The 18,120-nt window shown below is 47.2% G+C and overlaps 2 protein-coding genes across 3 annotated transcripts in view; both read left to right on the forward strand.

The window, feature by feature from the left end:
• DTNB (dystrobrevin beta) overlaps nucleotides 1–18,120 on the forward strand; it is a 648,286-nt gene that overhangs the window by 395,250 nt on the left and 234,916 nt on the right. The window lies entirely within an intron of this gene.
• The window catches only part of ASXL2 (ASXL transcriptional regulator 2), a 116,414-nt gene that overhangs the window by 83,799 nt on the left and 14,495 nt on the right, over nucleotides 1–18,120 (forward strand). For both annotated transcript variants that reach the window (XM_068406559.1, XM_068406476.1), the window contains exons 6-10: nucleotides 1,544–1,670; nucleotides 9,530–9,670; nucleotides 11,083–11,246; nucleotides 15,397–15,493; nucleotides 17,858–17,963. In XM_068406559.1, coding sequence (XP_068262660.1) covers nucleotides 1,544–1,670; nucleotides 9,530–9,670; nucleotides 11,083–11,246; nucleotides 15,397–15,493; nucleotides 17,858–17,963 — 635 coding nt within the window. The remainder of the gene's footprint in view (nucleotides 1–1,543; nucleotides 1,671–9,529; nucleotides 9,671–11,082; nucleotides 11,247–15,396; nucleotides 15,494–17,857; nucleotides 17,964–18,120) is intronic.

Here is an 18,120-nt window from a genome sequence, read left to right on the forward strand (position 1 = left end):
TAACAGAGAACATGAGTGCGAAGCTGACACAGAATTTAAAAAGAGGTATCTAAGGAATAATTGTTTCCTCCTCTTCCCACGTGGGCACCTCAGGCACTGCATGACCGAGAACTGAGGTGACACAATGAACAAAAGCAGAATTGTGTTACCTAAACCGAGAAAAATGCAGCAATTAAATGGCATAAGGAATAGGTGAACTGAATACACTAAACCTTCAATGTCTGAAGGGATTTGCGTAATGGCAGTGTGGGATTCACACAACCCCCTGAACATACCACTGGTCTTCGTAGTCCAGTACTTTCTTGACATGCACTGTTGCCTGCAGTTCATCTTCAAACCAGAGAGGAATTTGTAAGAGCTTTCTTGAACTTGTTAATGGATTTCTGTTGTTCAGATGAATGCCAGGTCTCTCTTTTTATCTTTCTTTTTTTAAAAGCTTTTGACCTCAAAAACAGGAGGTTAATTGTGCATCGCAGAGGATACTTCCTCCTACTGGTTTTCAATTTTGCTGTGTTTCAATTTGGCTGAATGGTTTTTTTTTTCAACCTGTGACTAAATAGGACCTATTTAATAAATTGGAAAATAGGAATTAATGTGTCTGTTCATTATCTGTATCCTTTTGGTGTCAGTCTCCCTCATTTGTGTCATTACAAACTGAAAGTCAGTCTGTCTGCTCTTTTCCTCGTGTGGCAGATTGCAGGTTCCTGCATATTTTTATTCTCTCTCCTAGTTCTAACTGTATTATTATTGTTGTTATTATTTAAGATAGTGGTGATGTCTAGTTAACAGTCCCACTCATTTGTGTATACGCAGCATAATATTTCCCATTACTTGAAATCCCATGATATACATGATCTGTCATAATTTATTCTGCTGTTTGTTTGGGTTTGCATTTCATTTTTCAAAAACAGACACTTTTTGGGTAAATGCTGCAGTTTAACCAAATGCCTTCTTACTGCCTTGTCTTAGTCGTTTGTGCCTTTCAGGCTGTGTTACAGTTGCTTTAACAGGCTTTTCTGAAACAAAGGATTTTAGTTTCTTCCCTTCAGCGTTTTAATCTTTGTTACTCTCCTAATTAAAAAAGTCTTCCCTAATGGGTAGCATCTCTGTTGAAGGTTTTTAGTAAGTTGCTACTTGCTTCTCCAGGAGATGGAAATGAATTACGTGATTACTTTTACTTTGAAGTTACTTGTATAATTACTCCTTGAACCAACTCCAGATTTGGAATCCTTTCTCTTTGCATTCTCTAGAGATCATTTTTTAAATGAAACAATACAACTTAACATGTTCTGCAACCATTAACTTCTCGCTTTAGATGCAAAGATGGGAAATCTGTCTACTTGTAGTAGTGTATTTAAATAGACAGTATCAGTGTCCCGTGTGAACTGAATGAGTTTTAGAAGTTGTTTTGAACTTTGGACATAGTTAAAATCAGAATCCAACTATCGGTTGCTGTAGAACAAGCGGTGTGTACTGTGTATTAATCATTTCTAAGAATATGTTGAATTTCTCTTTGGTCATGTTCTTCTGTCCTCTTCCTCAGGCCTTGAAGCAGCAGCAGCAAAAGCAGCAGCAGCAGCAATGCAGAGCAGGCATGCCCGTGTCCTCTAACCAGCACGTCCTTCTGAAGGCCGTCAAGGCAGCCGCTGACTCCACACCGGCAAAATCTGGTACGTGGCAGTGACACTCCTACGTGTTCTTTTACTGGTGTGTCTCTTGAACTTGCCTTTTCTTGTTCTGAGGGGATGGGAGAAGAAAGTGCTCTTCCATATGGCTTTCTTTTTGTTTCTGAGACACTCCAGCTTCTCTTTTCCTGGTTTTGATTTTATTAGGAATGCGTTCAGTTAAGAATAGATCTTGAATAGATCTTATTGTGCCATTGCCTGGTTAAAGAGCTGCTTTCTGTGACAAATGGCTTCCCCTATAGCTGCCTGTCCAGTGTGGTCAGGTACTTCTCAGGGCTAACCAATTAGGTGGTGTTTCTTTTCCTATTTATTTCTTTCCAAAGTGGCTTCTCATCCCGTGGTGTGGCTTTCATGTCTTGTTCCAAAGATGTACGTTCTGATCTGAAAGATCCCCAAGTGGTTTCCAGCATTTATGCTGCAGTAGAAGTTAATGAGATCTCTGCTTCTCTCTTGTTCATTCAGCAGTGCATTAGCTCCCTTAGCAGCAGCAACATTACACTAGTTATCACAAATTCTTATTAGTTACTTCTAGCTGGTTTTCTCTAAATAAGAATTTAGAGAAAATCAGTGTAACTGATTTCCATTACAAGCTCCTGGTTCTGGGAGCATGACTCAAGATGTTTTCTTTTAGATGGAAGAAATGCCTCAGTATTTGTGTAGACCATTTTTCATGTTGTACAAGTAAATGACTTCGCAGACTAACGCCATCATTATTTTATCAATCCACAATTTGTTGAGTCACCTGTAAACATCACCAGTAGTGGCTCTGTACCATCTCCCAGATCACTGAGCACCAGTTTGCTTTTGTTCATCCTTACAGCAGAAATCAGGACAGTGGGCCTATCAAATCGAACACGTTTGGCCTGGTGACCCGTGTCCAACACTGCTGATGGCACAGGCATTGAGCAGTGTGTAAAAGCAGGGCAGGCACGTATAGTCCTCTCCCGGAGTTAAGTGTGTTGTGCTCAGGGAGCTCCAAAGCAGAGGAGATGTCCTTGTATTTCACAGACTCGCTGGGATTTTCTTCAGTGGATTTGACTAACCTGGAGGGTGGGAATGGTGCCTTTGTAGATGCCCTGTGCAAACCCCACACTGTGAAAACTGCATACTTTGGTTTGGTTTGAGCCAGGCTCCTTATACCTTTATTCAATTCCTTCTAATTATCAAACAGGTGATGAACTATTGCTTATTCAACAGCTCCTTGCCACTCGTGTCTCCTGTAGACATCTCTTTTTCAATCTGACGAGTCCTACTGTATTTTCTCATTCCTCATATGCAAAGCTGTATGCTTTTTGCAATAAGAATGAAAACTGTACGTAGTATTCAGGGTGCCAGATGCATTCTGAATTTGGATAGCATCATTTTGGTAATCTATATTTTGTTCATATTTTTTTAATAATTCATAGAATTCAATTTGCTTTTTTTTGACCCCACCAAGAGCAGGCATCTTCCTAAAACTGCTGAGATTCTGAGGCTCTTTCCTGAGTTGTCAGCCAACACTATGTATGTAAGGTTAGGGGAGTTCTTTTTGTACATCACTTCATGTTTCTGTACAGTGAATAATATCTGTTCTTCTATCACTCAGCCCTTTGTTGCCATGAAGTCCTTCTGCAGCTGTAACGGAGGGGCGAGTGTTGAGACCTAAGAATAAAGAGAATTTCTGTGCCCAGGGTCAGTGTATGTGGTGTGGAGCAGGGAGAGGCAGGAACGGGCCCAACAGCACCGTGTACAAGAGGAAAGGAGGGCTGGCTTTTTGAGGCTGAGATCTCTTCCAAAAAGCAACCATCTCCTCCTCTGCTTCACAGTCCTGCTGATTCTGCTGCTGCTTCACTGTCTTCTGCACCGTGTACTTCTGAAGTCCCTACCCTTATACCCCATCTGTTGCTCTAATTATCGTGGGCGAAATGCTGTGCTGTCTGTCAAACTCAGGCACTTCTATGAGATGGAAATTCCCTCCCCCTCAATAATTACCCTCTTTTTCCATCCTTCACCCTTGATTTACTTTACTGGCCCTGATTCATCTCAGAAAGATGATGATCACAAAAATGTAACCATAGAGGAAGGCGCAGCGAGAACGCTCACTCTGAGCGACGTCTGTCAGGTGTTCTCTCACAGATGGAGTGGCTGAGACTGACAGTCATGAAGCTTGCCCAATAAAAGGGAGAGAAAGCAATCAGATCACAGCAAAATTACCTCTCCAATCCCAAATCCTCCTAAGCTACTTTCAGTCATCTTAAAAATGGCTTTTTTTGTAAAGCCTGGTAACATGGGTAACACCAAACCATTACCTGTGCTTGCTTTCTTCTTCTAACATCTGTTAACACCATCCATTTCCAGTCCCACAACTCCTTCCCCTTCCAGTCAGTCCTTCGGCCAGCAAGCCTGTGCTTAGAACAAGAAACAACTGCACGTGGGAGAGAGAAGCTGCATCTCTGCTACTGAGTTAATCAGTGCCAAAGTGCTGGGCAGAGGAACTGGAACCCAGTCAGTCCAGTCTGTTCAATTCCCTGACACAGCTTTGGCTCAGGCCAAGCTAGCAGGCTCCTAGGCAAGCCTTAGCACAGCCAGGTGTCCAGCCCAGGCCAAACATTGTTCCCTGAAGGCAATTTGAACATGGCCAACCCCGCGTGGGGGAGGCAGAAAGGGTAAGGATGTGATTGCAGCCAGTTTGTGCCAGTTGTTCGTAGGGCCAGGGTAATGCCCAATGCCACCGTTCTGTTACTGGTGTAGAAGCAGCCAGAGAGGATTCTACAACAGCAGTAAGACAATATTAGCATGAAAAACATGTTGCTTTTGGATATTCTCGGTGTAATTACATGAATGTTTAGCTGAAATTCGCTGATCAGATTAAGAACTTTCATAGAGCCATCAGACAGGAGGCCGAGGAGCACCCTTGAGAGCTCATCTAGTCCACATCCTTTCCTCAGGGCAGGATCTATGATGCGTTCCTGACATGTTTTCTTCAGTCTGTTCTGAGGGATGCCATCGTTGCAAAGACCAAAAACTCCCAGCAAGCCTTGCCCTTCCTGCTTTGTTAACTTTATCCTTAACACGTTTTTCTTAGCCTCTAGGCAGGATCTTTTCTTGCTTCCCTAGGTTTAAACCCAAGATCGCCTGTCCTGTCCAGCATGGACACAGAGTGCAGGTTATTTCACAGAATCACAGAATCAATGAGGTTGGAAGAGCCCTCTGGGCTCATCGAGTCCAACCATTGCCCCGACACCACCATGGCAACTAGACCAGGGCACTAAGTGCCATGTCCAGGCTTTTCTTAAACCCCTCCAGAGATGGGGACTCCACCACCTCCCTGGGCAGCCCCTTCCAATGGCTAATGACCCTTGCTGAGAAGAAATGCTTCCTAATGTCCAACCTGACCCTCCCCTGGCCAAGCTTGAGGCTGTGTCCTCTTGTCCTAGCGCTGGTTGCCTGGGAGAAGAGGCCGACTCCCACTGCGCTACAACCTCCCTTCAGGTAGTTGTAGACTGCACTGAGGTCACCTCTGAGCCTCCTCTTCTCCAGGCTAAACACCCCCAGCTCCCTCAGCCGTTCCTCGGAGGTCAGACCCTCCAGACCCTTCCCCACCTTGGTCGCCCTCCTCTGGACTTGCTCCAACACCTCAACATCTTTCTTGAGATTTGATCTCTTCTCGCTGCTGCCCTTACATAACTGGAGATGTTTCCTCATCTCATGCTGGTTTTCTTTAGTATAAAATTCTTTCTGTGTTTTAGTCTGTTTATTCTCCCTTTCCAAATAGCTCTAAACAAATCCAAACCAAAACCAGACCAATCTGTCCTGGCTTGCTGGTTACATACTGCTGGGATGTTTCTGTAACATCTGTTCAGACATATGCAAGGTTGCAGCTATGCGCCATACATCCAGCTGAAAGGAACAGGCATATTTATCAGCTGTACTTCGTGCATCCTTCAAGAGCAGAGGAAGTATTTAACAGGAGATGAGGTTGCCTGTTTTTCCCAGCAGCTTTGTAGTTCAGACCCTTTCAAAAAGGTTAAGGGAAAAAAGAACAATCTTACTTGGTTGAAATGCAGTCCTAAGCTGTCCTTGTGCCCTTTACACCTGGGCTGGTGTGGTCTGAGAAGGAAGCCAAAATTAATCCAGTAGAAAATGACACATTTCCTGTGAAAAATTAAAAAAATTAATTTTTAAAGAAAATGCAGTGCCAGGTGTATGAAGTCTTGAACATAAAATATTAGTTTAAAAGCCTTTTGCAGTTTCTCTGCTAACTAGGATTAAACCTGAGTGGTTCATTAACACAACAGACAGATATTGTTCCTGGAGGACCCCGTCTCCTGAGCTCCCAGCCCCAGGAGGAATTGCATCTTCACTTAGGGAAGTAGGAACAGGGGAGACCTGAGAGGGACTGAAACAGGTAGGATATTGCCATAAGATTGTTAGTTAACATAGAGTAATTATTAAACTAGACCAATGGTGTAAGCAATGCAAACTCCTGTTACTTGGAGTACTTCAAGTATCATTTGGTGTCACCACTGTGACGTGCCTGGCTTCATCTCCCTGCTGGTCTCCCAGTAGGAACAGGGTGCTGACTACCAGGTCTCCCTCAACCTATTTTTCTTCTCCAGCCTGAACAAGCCCCCGTCCCTCAGCCTCTCCTCACAGGGTCAGCGCTGCAGTCCCCTGAGCATCTTGGTGGCCCTCAGCTAAGCTCGCTCCTGGTTTTTATGTCTTCCTTTTAGTAGAGGCACTGGAACAGGACACAGAATCGAGGTGTGGTCTAACAAGTGCTTTGCCAAGGGGGATAATCACTTCCCTTGATCTGTTGGTTGTGGTCCTACAGCCCAGGATGCTGTTGGCCTTTGGTGCCAGGGCACAAGTTCAGGTTGTGTCTGCCAGGACCCCCGTGTCCCCTCCAGCAGCACTGCCTCTAGTCCTTATTGCTGCCAGGGGCTGTGCCTGCCTGGGGCAGGACTCTGCCTTTGTCCTTGGAAGGTTCCTGTTGGCCTGTTCCTCCAGCCTGGCTCAGTCCTGCTGGTGGCAGCTCTGCCCTCGAGCAGGGTGACTGGTCCATGCAAATTTTCTGACCTCCGAGGAATGGCTGAGGGAGCTGGGGGTGTTTAGCCTGGAGAAGAGGAGGCTCAGAGGTGACCTTAGTGCAGCCTACAACTACCTGAAGGGAGGTTGTAGTGAAGTGGGAGTCGGCCTCTTCTTCCAGGCAACCAGCGCTAGGACAAGAGGACACAGCCTCAAGCTTGGCCAGGGGAGGGTCAGGTTGGACATTAGGAAGCATTTCTTCTGAGCAAGGGTCATTAGCCATTGGAAGGGGCTGCCCAGGGAGGTGGTGGAGTCCCCATCTCTGGAGGGGTTTAAGAAAAGCCTGGCCATGGCACTTAGTGCCCTGGTCTAGTTGTCATGGTGGTGTCAGGGCAATGGTTGGACTTGATGATCCCTGAGGTCTCTTCCAACCTGGTTGATTCTGTGATTCTGTGAAATTTGGTGTAACCTGCAAACTTGAGCAAGTGCTCCAGTGCCTCCCCCAGATAAAAGTGCGAACCATGACCAGTGCCCTGAGGCACTCGCTGGTTGCCAGCCTCCAGGCAGAGTATGGAGCATGACTCTCCAAGCCTGGCCACCTCACCCGCTGCTTGCCCAGATCCTAATGTCCCAGTTCACATACAGTATTGTGGGACACAATGTCAATGCCTTGTTGAAGTCAAGGTAAATGGCATCCACCTCTCTTCTCTCATCCACAAATCCAGCAATTTGATCACAGAAAGCAATCAGGCTGATCAGGCATGATTTACAGAATCCCAGAATCAATGAGGTTGGCAGAGCCCTCTGGGATCATCGAGTCCAACCATTGCCCTGACACCACCATGGCAACTAGACCAGGGCACTAAGTGCCATGTCCAGGCTTTTCTTAAACCCCTCCAGAGATGGGGACTCCACCACCTCCCTGGGCAGCCCCTTCCAATGGCTAATGACCCTTGCTGAGAAGAAATGCTTCCTCATGTCCAACCTGAACCTCCCCTGGCCAAGCTGGAGGCTGTGTCCTCTTGTCCTAGCGCTGGTTGCCTGGGAGAAGAGGCCAACTCCCACTGCACTACAACCTCCCTTCAGGTAGTTGTAGACTGCACTAAGGTCACCTCTGAGCCTCCTCTTCTCCAGGCTAAACACCCCCAGCTCCCTCAGCCGTTCCTCGCAGGTCAGACCCTCCAGACCCTTCCCCAGCTTGGTCGCCCTCCTCTGGACTCGCTCCAACACCTCAACATCTTTCTTGAAGTGCGGGGCCCACAACTGGACACAGGATTCAAGGTGGGGAATCTCCCACGATCTTGACTTCTATTCAGAGATGGTAGAGGCCTTGTAAGGACATTGGTGGGCTCCCCTGGGACCCTTGGATTCAACTCGTGTTGTCCCACAGGCTTGTTTGGGTAGAGACAACCTTCTTGACTCATCTTCTTCGCCTGTGTTTCCTGAAGAGTTGGTATCTCCCCATACCAGCATCCAGCCATGTGAGCTCTCCTACCTTAAAGATTGTGGGGGACAGAATAGTTAAGGATCAAACTCATCTCACGGGTGGTCTCAGGAAAGCCATATCCCTCAGCTTTTGCTGTGGCCTTGTGCAACTGATTGAGGGTAGGAACAGTGTGTGTTTCTGCAGCCCCCAGTTACACTGAATATTAATTACTGTAAAAGCCTTTGAGTGTTGCTGCAACACGAGTGGCTTTTGTATGTCTTTCATCAGCATCCACGGAGTCCTTTTCTCCCCTCCTATCACATGATAGTCCACAGAAACAGCTCACAGCCAGGACAGTTGGGTTTATTGAGATGGAGAAGTAAATGAAATGTACAAGGGAAATATTCTGATAGAAAGCAACACTGATTCCACAGTTTCAGGGATGTATTTAGTCAGAACTGGAACAGCTAGTGTAAGGAAGAGAAGGAAGGGGAAAGGAACCAGGCAGAGAGGAGAGTGAGAGAGGCAGACGGGGAACAAAGCTGGCACAGACTGCGAGAAGGAGTTGATTAGTGCAAGTCATTAATCAGAGCCAGCATTCATTTAGTGTGTGACTTAATCACGTGCATTGTGGAGTTTCTCTTTTGAGGTGTGGGACTTCAGTACCTTCCCGTACTTGAGTGAGTACCTGTTACTGCATATAAACCTAAAGAGCAGAGGGAAGAGCAGCTCATGTTCTTAATTCATCTCACTTAAGAGGAGGGAAAGGAAGGCAGGGAGGATCTAGGGAAGGAGCTCTTCCCACCGGCAGGGAAAACACTGCTACACAAAAGAGAATGTGGGTGGCAGTGGTTTGTAAGGAGAAGTCACAGTGGTGAAATCGTCTAGTTTGGCTAAGTAGTGACTTGGAGGAGGACATGGAAATATCTCTTGAGTGTTTGAAAGAGGAGGAGGAATTACTGAGGGTGGTCTGAAAGAACAACAGCTACAACAGCAGGTTAAAATTTAGAAAGTACACATGAAGTATGAAGAGATTTTTTCCTGATAGTGAACTCTAAGAGAAACTAAAGCTGCCTCTGAGAGGAAGTTTTAACAAGATCATTACTGGGTTGGGGATAGATGGGAAATAAGATGGGACTAACTGGGAAGCAGACTCCATAAATGCAGTGGCTGTCTGCCCCTTTAGTTGTGCTGGTCTGATAGCTACAAAGGGGTCTTCCACTTGCAGCCTGTCGGGAATAACTGCTACAGGAATAAAGGAATGTAAGTATCCTAGAAGTGCTTGTCCCAGAGCTGCTGGGATGAGGGTACGCACCCAGGGTTAAAGAATCTTTATTTCGGTCCAAACAGATGTCTCATGTGATATTTCTTTGTACATCCCTGTGTTTAAATGTTTCAATTTCCTGTGCAGCTTGGGAAGGAAAGCAGTCAGATGGACAGTCAAGCAGCCCTCAGAACTCCACCTCCAGTTCCTCTCCCTCTGTTAAGCTTGATAACTCCTTGCCAGGGTTGGGGAAGAAACCATTCCAGAGATCTGACAGGCTCCATGCAAGTAAGATATTTCTTTTTCTGCTTACAGAGATTTGGTTGCTGTGATGACAGAACAAAAGCCTAAATAGCAAAATTGAGTAAAACGTGTAATTAATTCCATTGCTAAGGTGACTTCTGGACAACTCTGGAAGGCACTTCTAGTGTGCTGTCTGAATTAGGATAAATAATTCAAACTGTACATATGCAAATAAGCCTTTTCTCATTTATCATCAGGGGTTTCTACCCGTGACTTTGCAGCTTGCTGTTTGAGAAGCAAAAAAGGCCTCACATTATTTAACAGGCTTTTTAATGTACTTAAGACACTTAAAAAGAAAGAAGAAATTCCTTCCCAGGTCTTTGTACTTCAGACCCCGCTGTTATTTGCCTTCCTCCCCGTCCATTGAGGTTAGGTCTTCCTCAGCCCTCCTGACCTGTTGTGGTTTCTTTTACATGTACCAATGATGGGATTGACCTTGGAGAACTCAGGGATACGCCGAGGTCTCTGTCTGTGCTGAGCACCCTGGATGTCCTTTAGCACTGGTGAAAACAGGCACTTCTCAGGGCATGTTTCATTTGTCCCCTGTAATTAGGAAATTGTGCAACTTTATAAACCTGCGGAGCCATTTTCTGAATTACTTCAAAGAGAGCAAACTTGCCCTAGTGAAAGAAGCCCCCATGGCATTTCTTTTGTTAGGTACTGCTACCTTTGCAGTAATTGCTGCCATCCCTAAAGTCAGGGGGAGCAGGGTCTTAGTATTACCCATTTTGCTAATAATGTGCTTTTAATATACTTTTACTATAAGCTTCAAAACAGATGGTATTTTGCCATTAAGAGGCAGTGGGTGAATCCAAAGGAAATGGAGTACACAGCACAACTGCTTTCTTCATTGTTCCTTGAATACATCCCTGAAGCTGGCTGTAGCGTAAGGGTTGATGCTGGACGTGCTGGCTTTCAAACACAGAGAACAGTTACTCGTTTTTGCTGCTTGTGTTGTGGTTTCTACACAAGCTCAATGAGCTGATGAATTTTTCTGAAATGCTTTTGCTGAGGTCAAAGTAGGAAGGTCCAAGAAGAAATCCCGAGGAACAAACTGACCTTAACTAGAGGCTTAAAATAGAAAATCAATGTGGCTAAAAACAGTTCTAGAAACCCTCCTGAAAAGGACTCTGCCAGTCCCCTGACAGCCAGGATTCCCACAAAAGTCAGGTGAAGCAACACAGGCTGCGGTATATTAGGTATGGAAATTTTCTGTGCTGGAAAGGACCTCCTCCATTTTGTTTTTAACTGTATGTGCAAAGGTAGAATCTATATTTCAAGTCAAGGTTTGAAATGGATTGCTAAGGTGGCAATAATCTCAGGCAGACTGAACTCCAAAGGAGCCTTTAATCCTCTCGGAGGTAAGACGTGACTTAGGTCTTTGTGGTTCGTTGCAGGGCAGCTGAAGAGAACAAAGTGTGCTGAAATTGATGTGGAAACTCCCGACTCCATCCTGGTGAACACAAACCTGCGGGCACTCATCAACAAGCATACGTTCTCTGTCCTGCCTACAGACTGCCAGCAGCGCCTGCTGCTGCTGCTGCCGGAGGTGGACAGGCAGGTACGTCGTGGTGGCTGTCGTGGAGAGAAGCTAGGCTCTCAGGTGGCAGGAGGGAGCATCTCCAGAAGTAATTCAGGCTGGACACCCAGCTGCTGTGTGTCTGTCTGATGGGATGGACTTTTTCTTCTGTGCACAGTGTAGAAAAAATTGGAAAATTCTTCAGTGATTCGTTTGGGTGTTTGTTGCTACCAGAAAAAAAGAATTCAGGTTTGATAAACCAGTTGCTTAATTCTGGTTAATCAACTCCATATTCCCAGCTCCAGCGAGAGCAGTTTGTGTAACGTTGGGCTTGAAGAGGGCCAGGAGTGATGGGAATGTGGTGGTTTCAACATCTTCTGCTCTCCTACCCTCTCCCAGACTCTTCAATACAGGATTAACCCTGCAACCTTTTAGACTGGTGCCATCCCACAGAACACCTAAACAGATGGGGCTGTTGAGTTCCACCACTCTCACTGCTCATCACCTTGTGTTACTGCTGTCAAATTCGGAATTTGGTGAGGTGAAAACTGAGCGAGTTTTCTGTTGCATATTCACACCGTCTGGATGGCAGAGTAGATTTGACCTGCTCCGAAGAGCTTGTCCCCTGACCTGAAACCCACTCTAGATTAAAGGCACCAAGCAGGCGGCGTGAGTGAGCCTTGCAGGCAGTTTATTTTTGTGGGTTGTCTGTCCAAGACCTCTTTGTGTGTGAAGAGAGGATGTGAAAAAGCAGACTACTCGGTGGGGAGGAGTGGGTTCACGCGCTCTGGGAGGGGCACAGGAGGAACAGTGAGGGTTTTCTGGAACAATTGACATTAGTGACAAGGGGGTAAGAACTCAGCCTGCAGTACTGAAAGAACAGCCAAGAGAATCTTTTGATAAGACCATTATTTCATCTAAGCTGGATCTGATGAATCTCATCTGAAAAATACATAACAGAACTGCCTGCAGCAATCTCACCGTTACAGCAGTTTTCTTCAGCAGCTTGTGGAAGGCAGAGATGGTACTAAGAGAGAAGAAAGAACAAATGTTGCCCTTGCATGTAAAAGGAGGAAAACCCAATGAGTTGAGGAAGAGGAGGTCAATCTGCTTGTGCTCAATACCAGAAAAGTTGTAGACAGAACAAGGGTGCTTCCCTCCCTTCACCCTATTCATGTTACATTTGTCTCCAGCATTAAAAAAAGCCTGGCCATGGCACTTAGTGCCCTGGTCTAGTTGCCATGGTGGTGTCAGGGCAATGGTTGGACTCGATGAGCCCAGAGGGCTCTTCCAACCTGGTTGATTCTGTGATTCCTCCCCCAGTGGCTGGGAGCTTCAGAGCAAAGCAGGATTCTGCGCTGTGCTTCCAGTCTGCGTCTTGGCTAGTTACTCTGGGCTCCTTTTGTAGAAATTAGAAATCCAGAGGGTACAACCAAGAGCCTGGGACCAAACACAGGTGTCTGCTTCAGGATGAGATGAACCAAGTCCCACCTCCCTGCACTCCATTGACTCAGTCGCTATAAACTGTGAAGGGACACCAGCTTAGGCGTAGACACAGCCACATTTAGTGGAGTTACATCCACCTTCACAGCTGTGCTGCTCCTTTGGCTCTCACCGAATGTGAATAACGCGTGTGGGTCTGGCAGCAGCACCGTGGTCTGCTTCATGGAGCAAGCTTTGCTGAACAGATACTGTTCGTTTGGAGTGCATCCCCAGCAGCGTGGCCAGCAGGGCGAGGGAGGGGATTCTGCCCTTTACTCTGCTCTCGGGAGACCCCCCTGCAGTGCTGCGTCCAGCTCTGGGGCCCAACAGAAGAAGGACACGGAGCTGTTGGAGCGAGTCCAGAGGAGGCCACGGAGATGCTCAGAGGGCTGGAGCCCCTCTGCTCTGGAGACAGGCTGGGAGAGCTGGGGCTGTTCAGCCTGGAGAAGAGAAGGCTCCGGGGAGACCTTCTAGCACCTTCCAGTACCTGAAGGGGCTAGAGGAAAGCTGGAGAGGGGCTTTTGACAAGGGCCTGGAGTGACAGGACGAGGGGGAACGGTTTTAAACTGAGAGAGGGGAGATTGAGATGAGATGTGAGGAAGAAATTCTTTGCTGTGAGGGTGGTGAGACCCTGGCCCAGGTTGCCCAGAGCAGCTGTGGCTGCCCCCTCCCTGGCAGTGTTCAAGGCCAGGTCGGATGGGGCTGGGAGCAACCTGGTCTGGTGGAAGGTGTCCCTGCCCGTGGCAGGGGGTTGGAACTGGATGGGCTTTAAGGTCCCTCCAACCCAAACCAGTCTGTGATTCTGTGAGTTAGGAGGAGTTCTAACGTTTTGTGTTGTCTCATAAATTCTGATCTTCAATCAGCATTCAGCGGGGACTTGTTAGTCTGAGGCTGATCCAATAAATATTTGGAGGAATTGTTTTATAAGTCCTGTGGCCTTTGTAATAATTAGGTATGTGTCAGAATATGATGTGATGGAGTTTGCAGCTGGAGTTTACTGGCAAGAGCCTCACAGCAGATGGCAAGACATTTCTGTCCTGACTTTTAAGTTTAATTGTCCTTAAATTGAATTAGAATTTGACTGAGAACAAATTTTGACTAACTAAATAACATTGCTTGGCTCCAGAGAGGACAAATGTCACATTTCACTGTAGTAGATCTCCTAGAGCAGCCCACCCCATCCCGAGGTGATGCGTGCTTTAAAAAATGTCAGGCCTTGCTGTAGCAAACAGGAGAAGAGGTGAAGGCGGTGGACATGCCAGTTGTGAAAGGTCACGTATCCGTTGTGTTTTGCTTGGCCGTGACTCAGTCTGAGCTGTTACAGCTGGTGCTTCTGGAGAGGGGAAAGCGGGCGCTGAGGCACGGCCGTCAGCCCTGCGGCAGTTGTCTGTCCTCCAGCACACGGACCAGGCCACACCGTACGTGCAGCAGAGGACAGTCGTGTGAATTCTGCTCCTTGGAGCTGATCAAAGGGGTTTGGACTAGAAAACAAATCCCTGCTTTTGTAAATCCCTACACTGGCTGCTCCTAACTTAAAAATGTCTAAATAAATCTTACCTAAAGAAGATTCTGTTAGGTTGCTTCCATGATTTTAATTACCTCCATCACAAGTTCTGCCCCAGGAGCAGCAATGTTTTTCCTTATCAAATCCTTCACCGCTGAACATTTGCTGCACAGATCTCCCAGCGTAACCAGGCGTATCCTACATTTGGACACCTGGATTTTTGCTTGTTTGTTCTCATGTATTATTTATGCAAGAAATGGAAGCACGTCAGTTTTCCCTACTGCAAGTTTTTGCGACTTACTGAATGATTAACAAGCTGCCCAGGGTGTGGTGGAGTCCCCATCCCTGGGGGGATTTAAAAGCCGTGTAGATGTGGTGCTGAGGGACGTGGTTAGTGGCGGCCTTGGCAGTGCTGGGGTAACGGTTGGACTCGATCTTAAAGGTCTTTTCCAACCAAAACAATTCTGTGATTCTGTGATATGTGTATTTTTGTGTTTCTGGTAGAGAAATTCCACATTGACTTCTGTGGGATAAAGAGCAAAAGCAAACCTCGTCTCTGTTTTATGACCCTGGTTATGATTTCCCACCATGCTATGTTCCACTCCTGGCCTCATGCTTTCTCATTTATGTCCTCTGTAGCTCGACTGCCCTGTTTGGTTAACCATGTTTTGAAGACAGAATGGGTTTTGAGTTCATTTGCCCCTGTTTTTCCTGAAGCATCCAGTTATGATTATCCACATTTCAAAGTTACTTTTATAGGGCAGCTTTTACATCCTTGCTTCTCCATAATGCACTTCTTGATGTTGCCCAGAAGGCAGCAGAGCTGTTGCTGTGTTCAGGTGATATCATGCGATCATTTTGCAAGGAAAAGGGTCACCTGAAGCAGCTTTTCAGAGGCTGTGCTGTCCTGTTCCCTTGGGCTTCTTGCCACCTGTACTGTCCCCTGCTCGTGTGTGTTTGTGCAGCAGCAGGACTACAGAGGATTGGGCTGAAGCAAGGATGAAGAAAATCTACCACAGCCTCCTGGATGCCAGACTTGGCTAAGCACAGCTTTAAGCAAGCTGTTTATTTTCTTCTGAGTGAGTTAAAGGCAGATTCTAGAGAGACTGGTGGCAATGTTGTGACTCCTGCTCTGTTTTCAGATCCCACGTGACACCATGTGACACTCCAGCTAGCTGACACTGCTTGCTTTGTCCTGTGTTCCAGGTTGGGGCGGATGGTTTGATGAAGCTGAGTGGCTCTGCGCTCAACAACGAGTTCTTCACTTCAGCTGCCCAAGGCTGGAAGGAGAGGCTGTCAGAAGGTAAAACTTCCCCACACAACGAACCAAAACGCCAGCAGGCTTTCAGCTAGTGAGAGGGATGTGTAAAAGAGGGTTTATGGAGAAGCTGAAGCACTGGAGCGAGTGACTAAGTGTAGACAGCTGCAGTCAGCACAGCCCATGAGAGCAAATGCAAGCCTGGAACTATGTAAACTCAAGGTCATGGAGGGAGCTGCAGTGAGGAGCTCGCTTTTGGACTTCCCATGTGGGAAAAAGAGCAAGTCTCTGGAAGAGATGAGAAAAGAAGGAAAATCTTGGTGAAATGACAGTAGAGCTGTGTTATTCTCAAGTTGTGGTGGCTAAATACAGCCCACTGCTGCGATCAGGAGAAGGAGGTAAATTGTATTCCCAGAGTAATGCACTTCACCTAGCCACAGCTGATAGGGGCAATCCCTTGAGCCATAGTTTTTTATATAACATAAAGACAGCCATGTACTAGTCTGTTGGACTCCTCCACCTTCAACGATCACTTGCCTCTTGAACTTAGGGGTGCTTAATTCCATGGCGTGATCAAGTCATACCATCAGAGGTGCACTCACTCGTGGTGCACTTCACCACCTGCTGTGGTGAAGGTGAAGTCTGGAGAGCTCCACTGGCCTTCTCACTGAGCACTGTATCTCTGCTCAGGTATCAAAGCATGATGCCACAGAGCAGTCCTGTAGGCCTTCTTCAGCTGCTCTTCAAGGTACTGACAATTCATAACGATGCTGCTTGGGGCCATGCCCAGGAGTACTGAACATATGCAGGCCTGGTCAGGCTCAGTGTTGTCATGGGGAGTTCATGGGGTGAGCCCTCTTGGGGCACATCTCTGGGCACGTGAAGGAGAAGGTGATTGGAAACCATCAGCGTGGTTCTACCAAGGGTCAGTCATGCCTGAGTAGCTTAACTGCATTAAGGCCAACTTTGTTCACGTTTGTGACCAAGGGGAGAGCAGTGAGCGTCACTGACCTCAACCTAAGCAAAGCTTTTGGTAACTCTCCAACAGTACTCCTGTATCCACACTGGGACACCGGGGTCTGGGTGGGTGAATAGCTGGTTAGATGGTCACGCTTGGAGCTCACGCCTGGAGGCTGGTGACAAGTGGGGACCGCAGGGGCCTATCTGGGCAGCTGTCCTATTTGCCTTCTTTATCAGTGACACTGGGGGAGTTTGTGGAGGATACCAAACTGGGGGGACTGGTCAATATGCTCGAGGGCAGGGCTGCCATCCAGCAGGACCGAGACAGGCAGGATCCTGCCCCTGGGGAGGAAGAGCCCCTGGCAGCGACACGGGCTGGGGAGGGCTGACCTGATTGTCTATACAAAAATAGAAAAGAAAGTTGATGTACCAGAGTTTCTGATGTACCAGAGATTCTGATGCACCAGATTCTGTTTTGAGCCCTCTGTACTTGCTGCAAAAAAAGATTATTGTCTTTTTTACTGGTTTAACACTGACAAGTAACAGTGTACTAAAAAGGGACACACTCTTAGTTTCCTTTGGACATATGTGGATAACTGCACGGGGAACAAACTCAGCAAGAATTTCTTATGATCCCCTTATTTGTCGGGAGAAAATTGTTGAGAAACAAACTGTGCAGTGATGGAAGTACCCAATTTCTGTTCATCTCTCTGAGGAATCCGTCTCTTTGGTAACTGCAGTGTTGGAAAAGATCCGATTCTAGTACCTGTTTCCTCCACTGCTAAAGAGCACGAACAAAATGGTTTGGGCCCCGCACTTCAAGGAAGATGTTGAGATGTTGGAGCGAGTGCAGAGGAGGGCGACCAAGCTGGTGAAGGGTCTGGAGGGTCTGACCTGCGAGGAACGGCTGAGGGAGCTGGGGGTGTTTAGCCTGGAGAAGAGGAGGCTCAGAGGTGACCTTAGTGCAGTCTACAACTACCTGAAGGGAGGGTGTAGCAGAGTGAGAGTCGGCCTCTTCTCCCAGGCAACTAGTGATAGGACAAGAGGACACAGCCTCAAGCTTGGCCAGGGGAGGGTCAGGTTGGACATTAGGAAGCATTTCTTCTCAGCAAGGGTCATTAGCCATTGGAAGGGGCTGCCCAGGGAGGTGGTGGAGTCCCCATCTCTGGAGGGGTTGAAGAAAAGCCTGGCCATGGCACTTAGTGCCCTGGTCTAGTTGCCATGGTGGTGTCAGGGCAATGGTTGGCCTCGATGATCCCAGAGGGCTCTTCCAACCTCATTGATTCTGTGAAGTAGATAAACCTTGAGAAGGAATGAAGTCTTGAGGCTCATGGTCACATGTCTGTCATGTGCAATCGCACTCACCTGCAGGCACGAAGGCTCCTGTGGTTACCCCGATGCACGTTCTCCGTAGCGTTTTTTGAAGATATCCTTTATTGCGTTTTGCAGGTGAGTTTACGCCAGAAATGCAGCTCAGGATACGGCAAGAAATAGAAAAGGAAAAGAAGGTCGAGCTGTGGAAGGAGCATTTTTTTGAGAGCTACTATGGTCAGAGGTAAGACGTTCAGCTGCCTGTTTTAACCCCGCGCTGCCTGTCCAGCCGTGCCTCTTGCTGCATTTGTAGCTGCTCCATCTGTGGTGGTTTAGGCCCAGCCAGCGACTAAGCACCACCGCCCGCTCGCTCCCTCCTCTTTCTGGTGGGATGGGGAGGA

Source organism: Nyctibius grandis, chromosome 1 (genome assembly GCF_013368605.1).
Source record: "Nyctibius grandis isolate bNycGra1 chromosome 1, bNycGra1.pri, whole genome shotgun sequence".
Taxonomy (NCBI): Eukaryota; Metazoa; Chordata; class Aves; order Nyctibiiformes; family Nyctibiidae; genus Nyctibius; species Nyctibius grandis.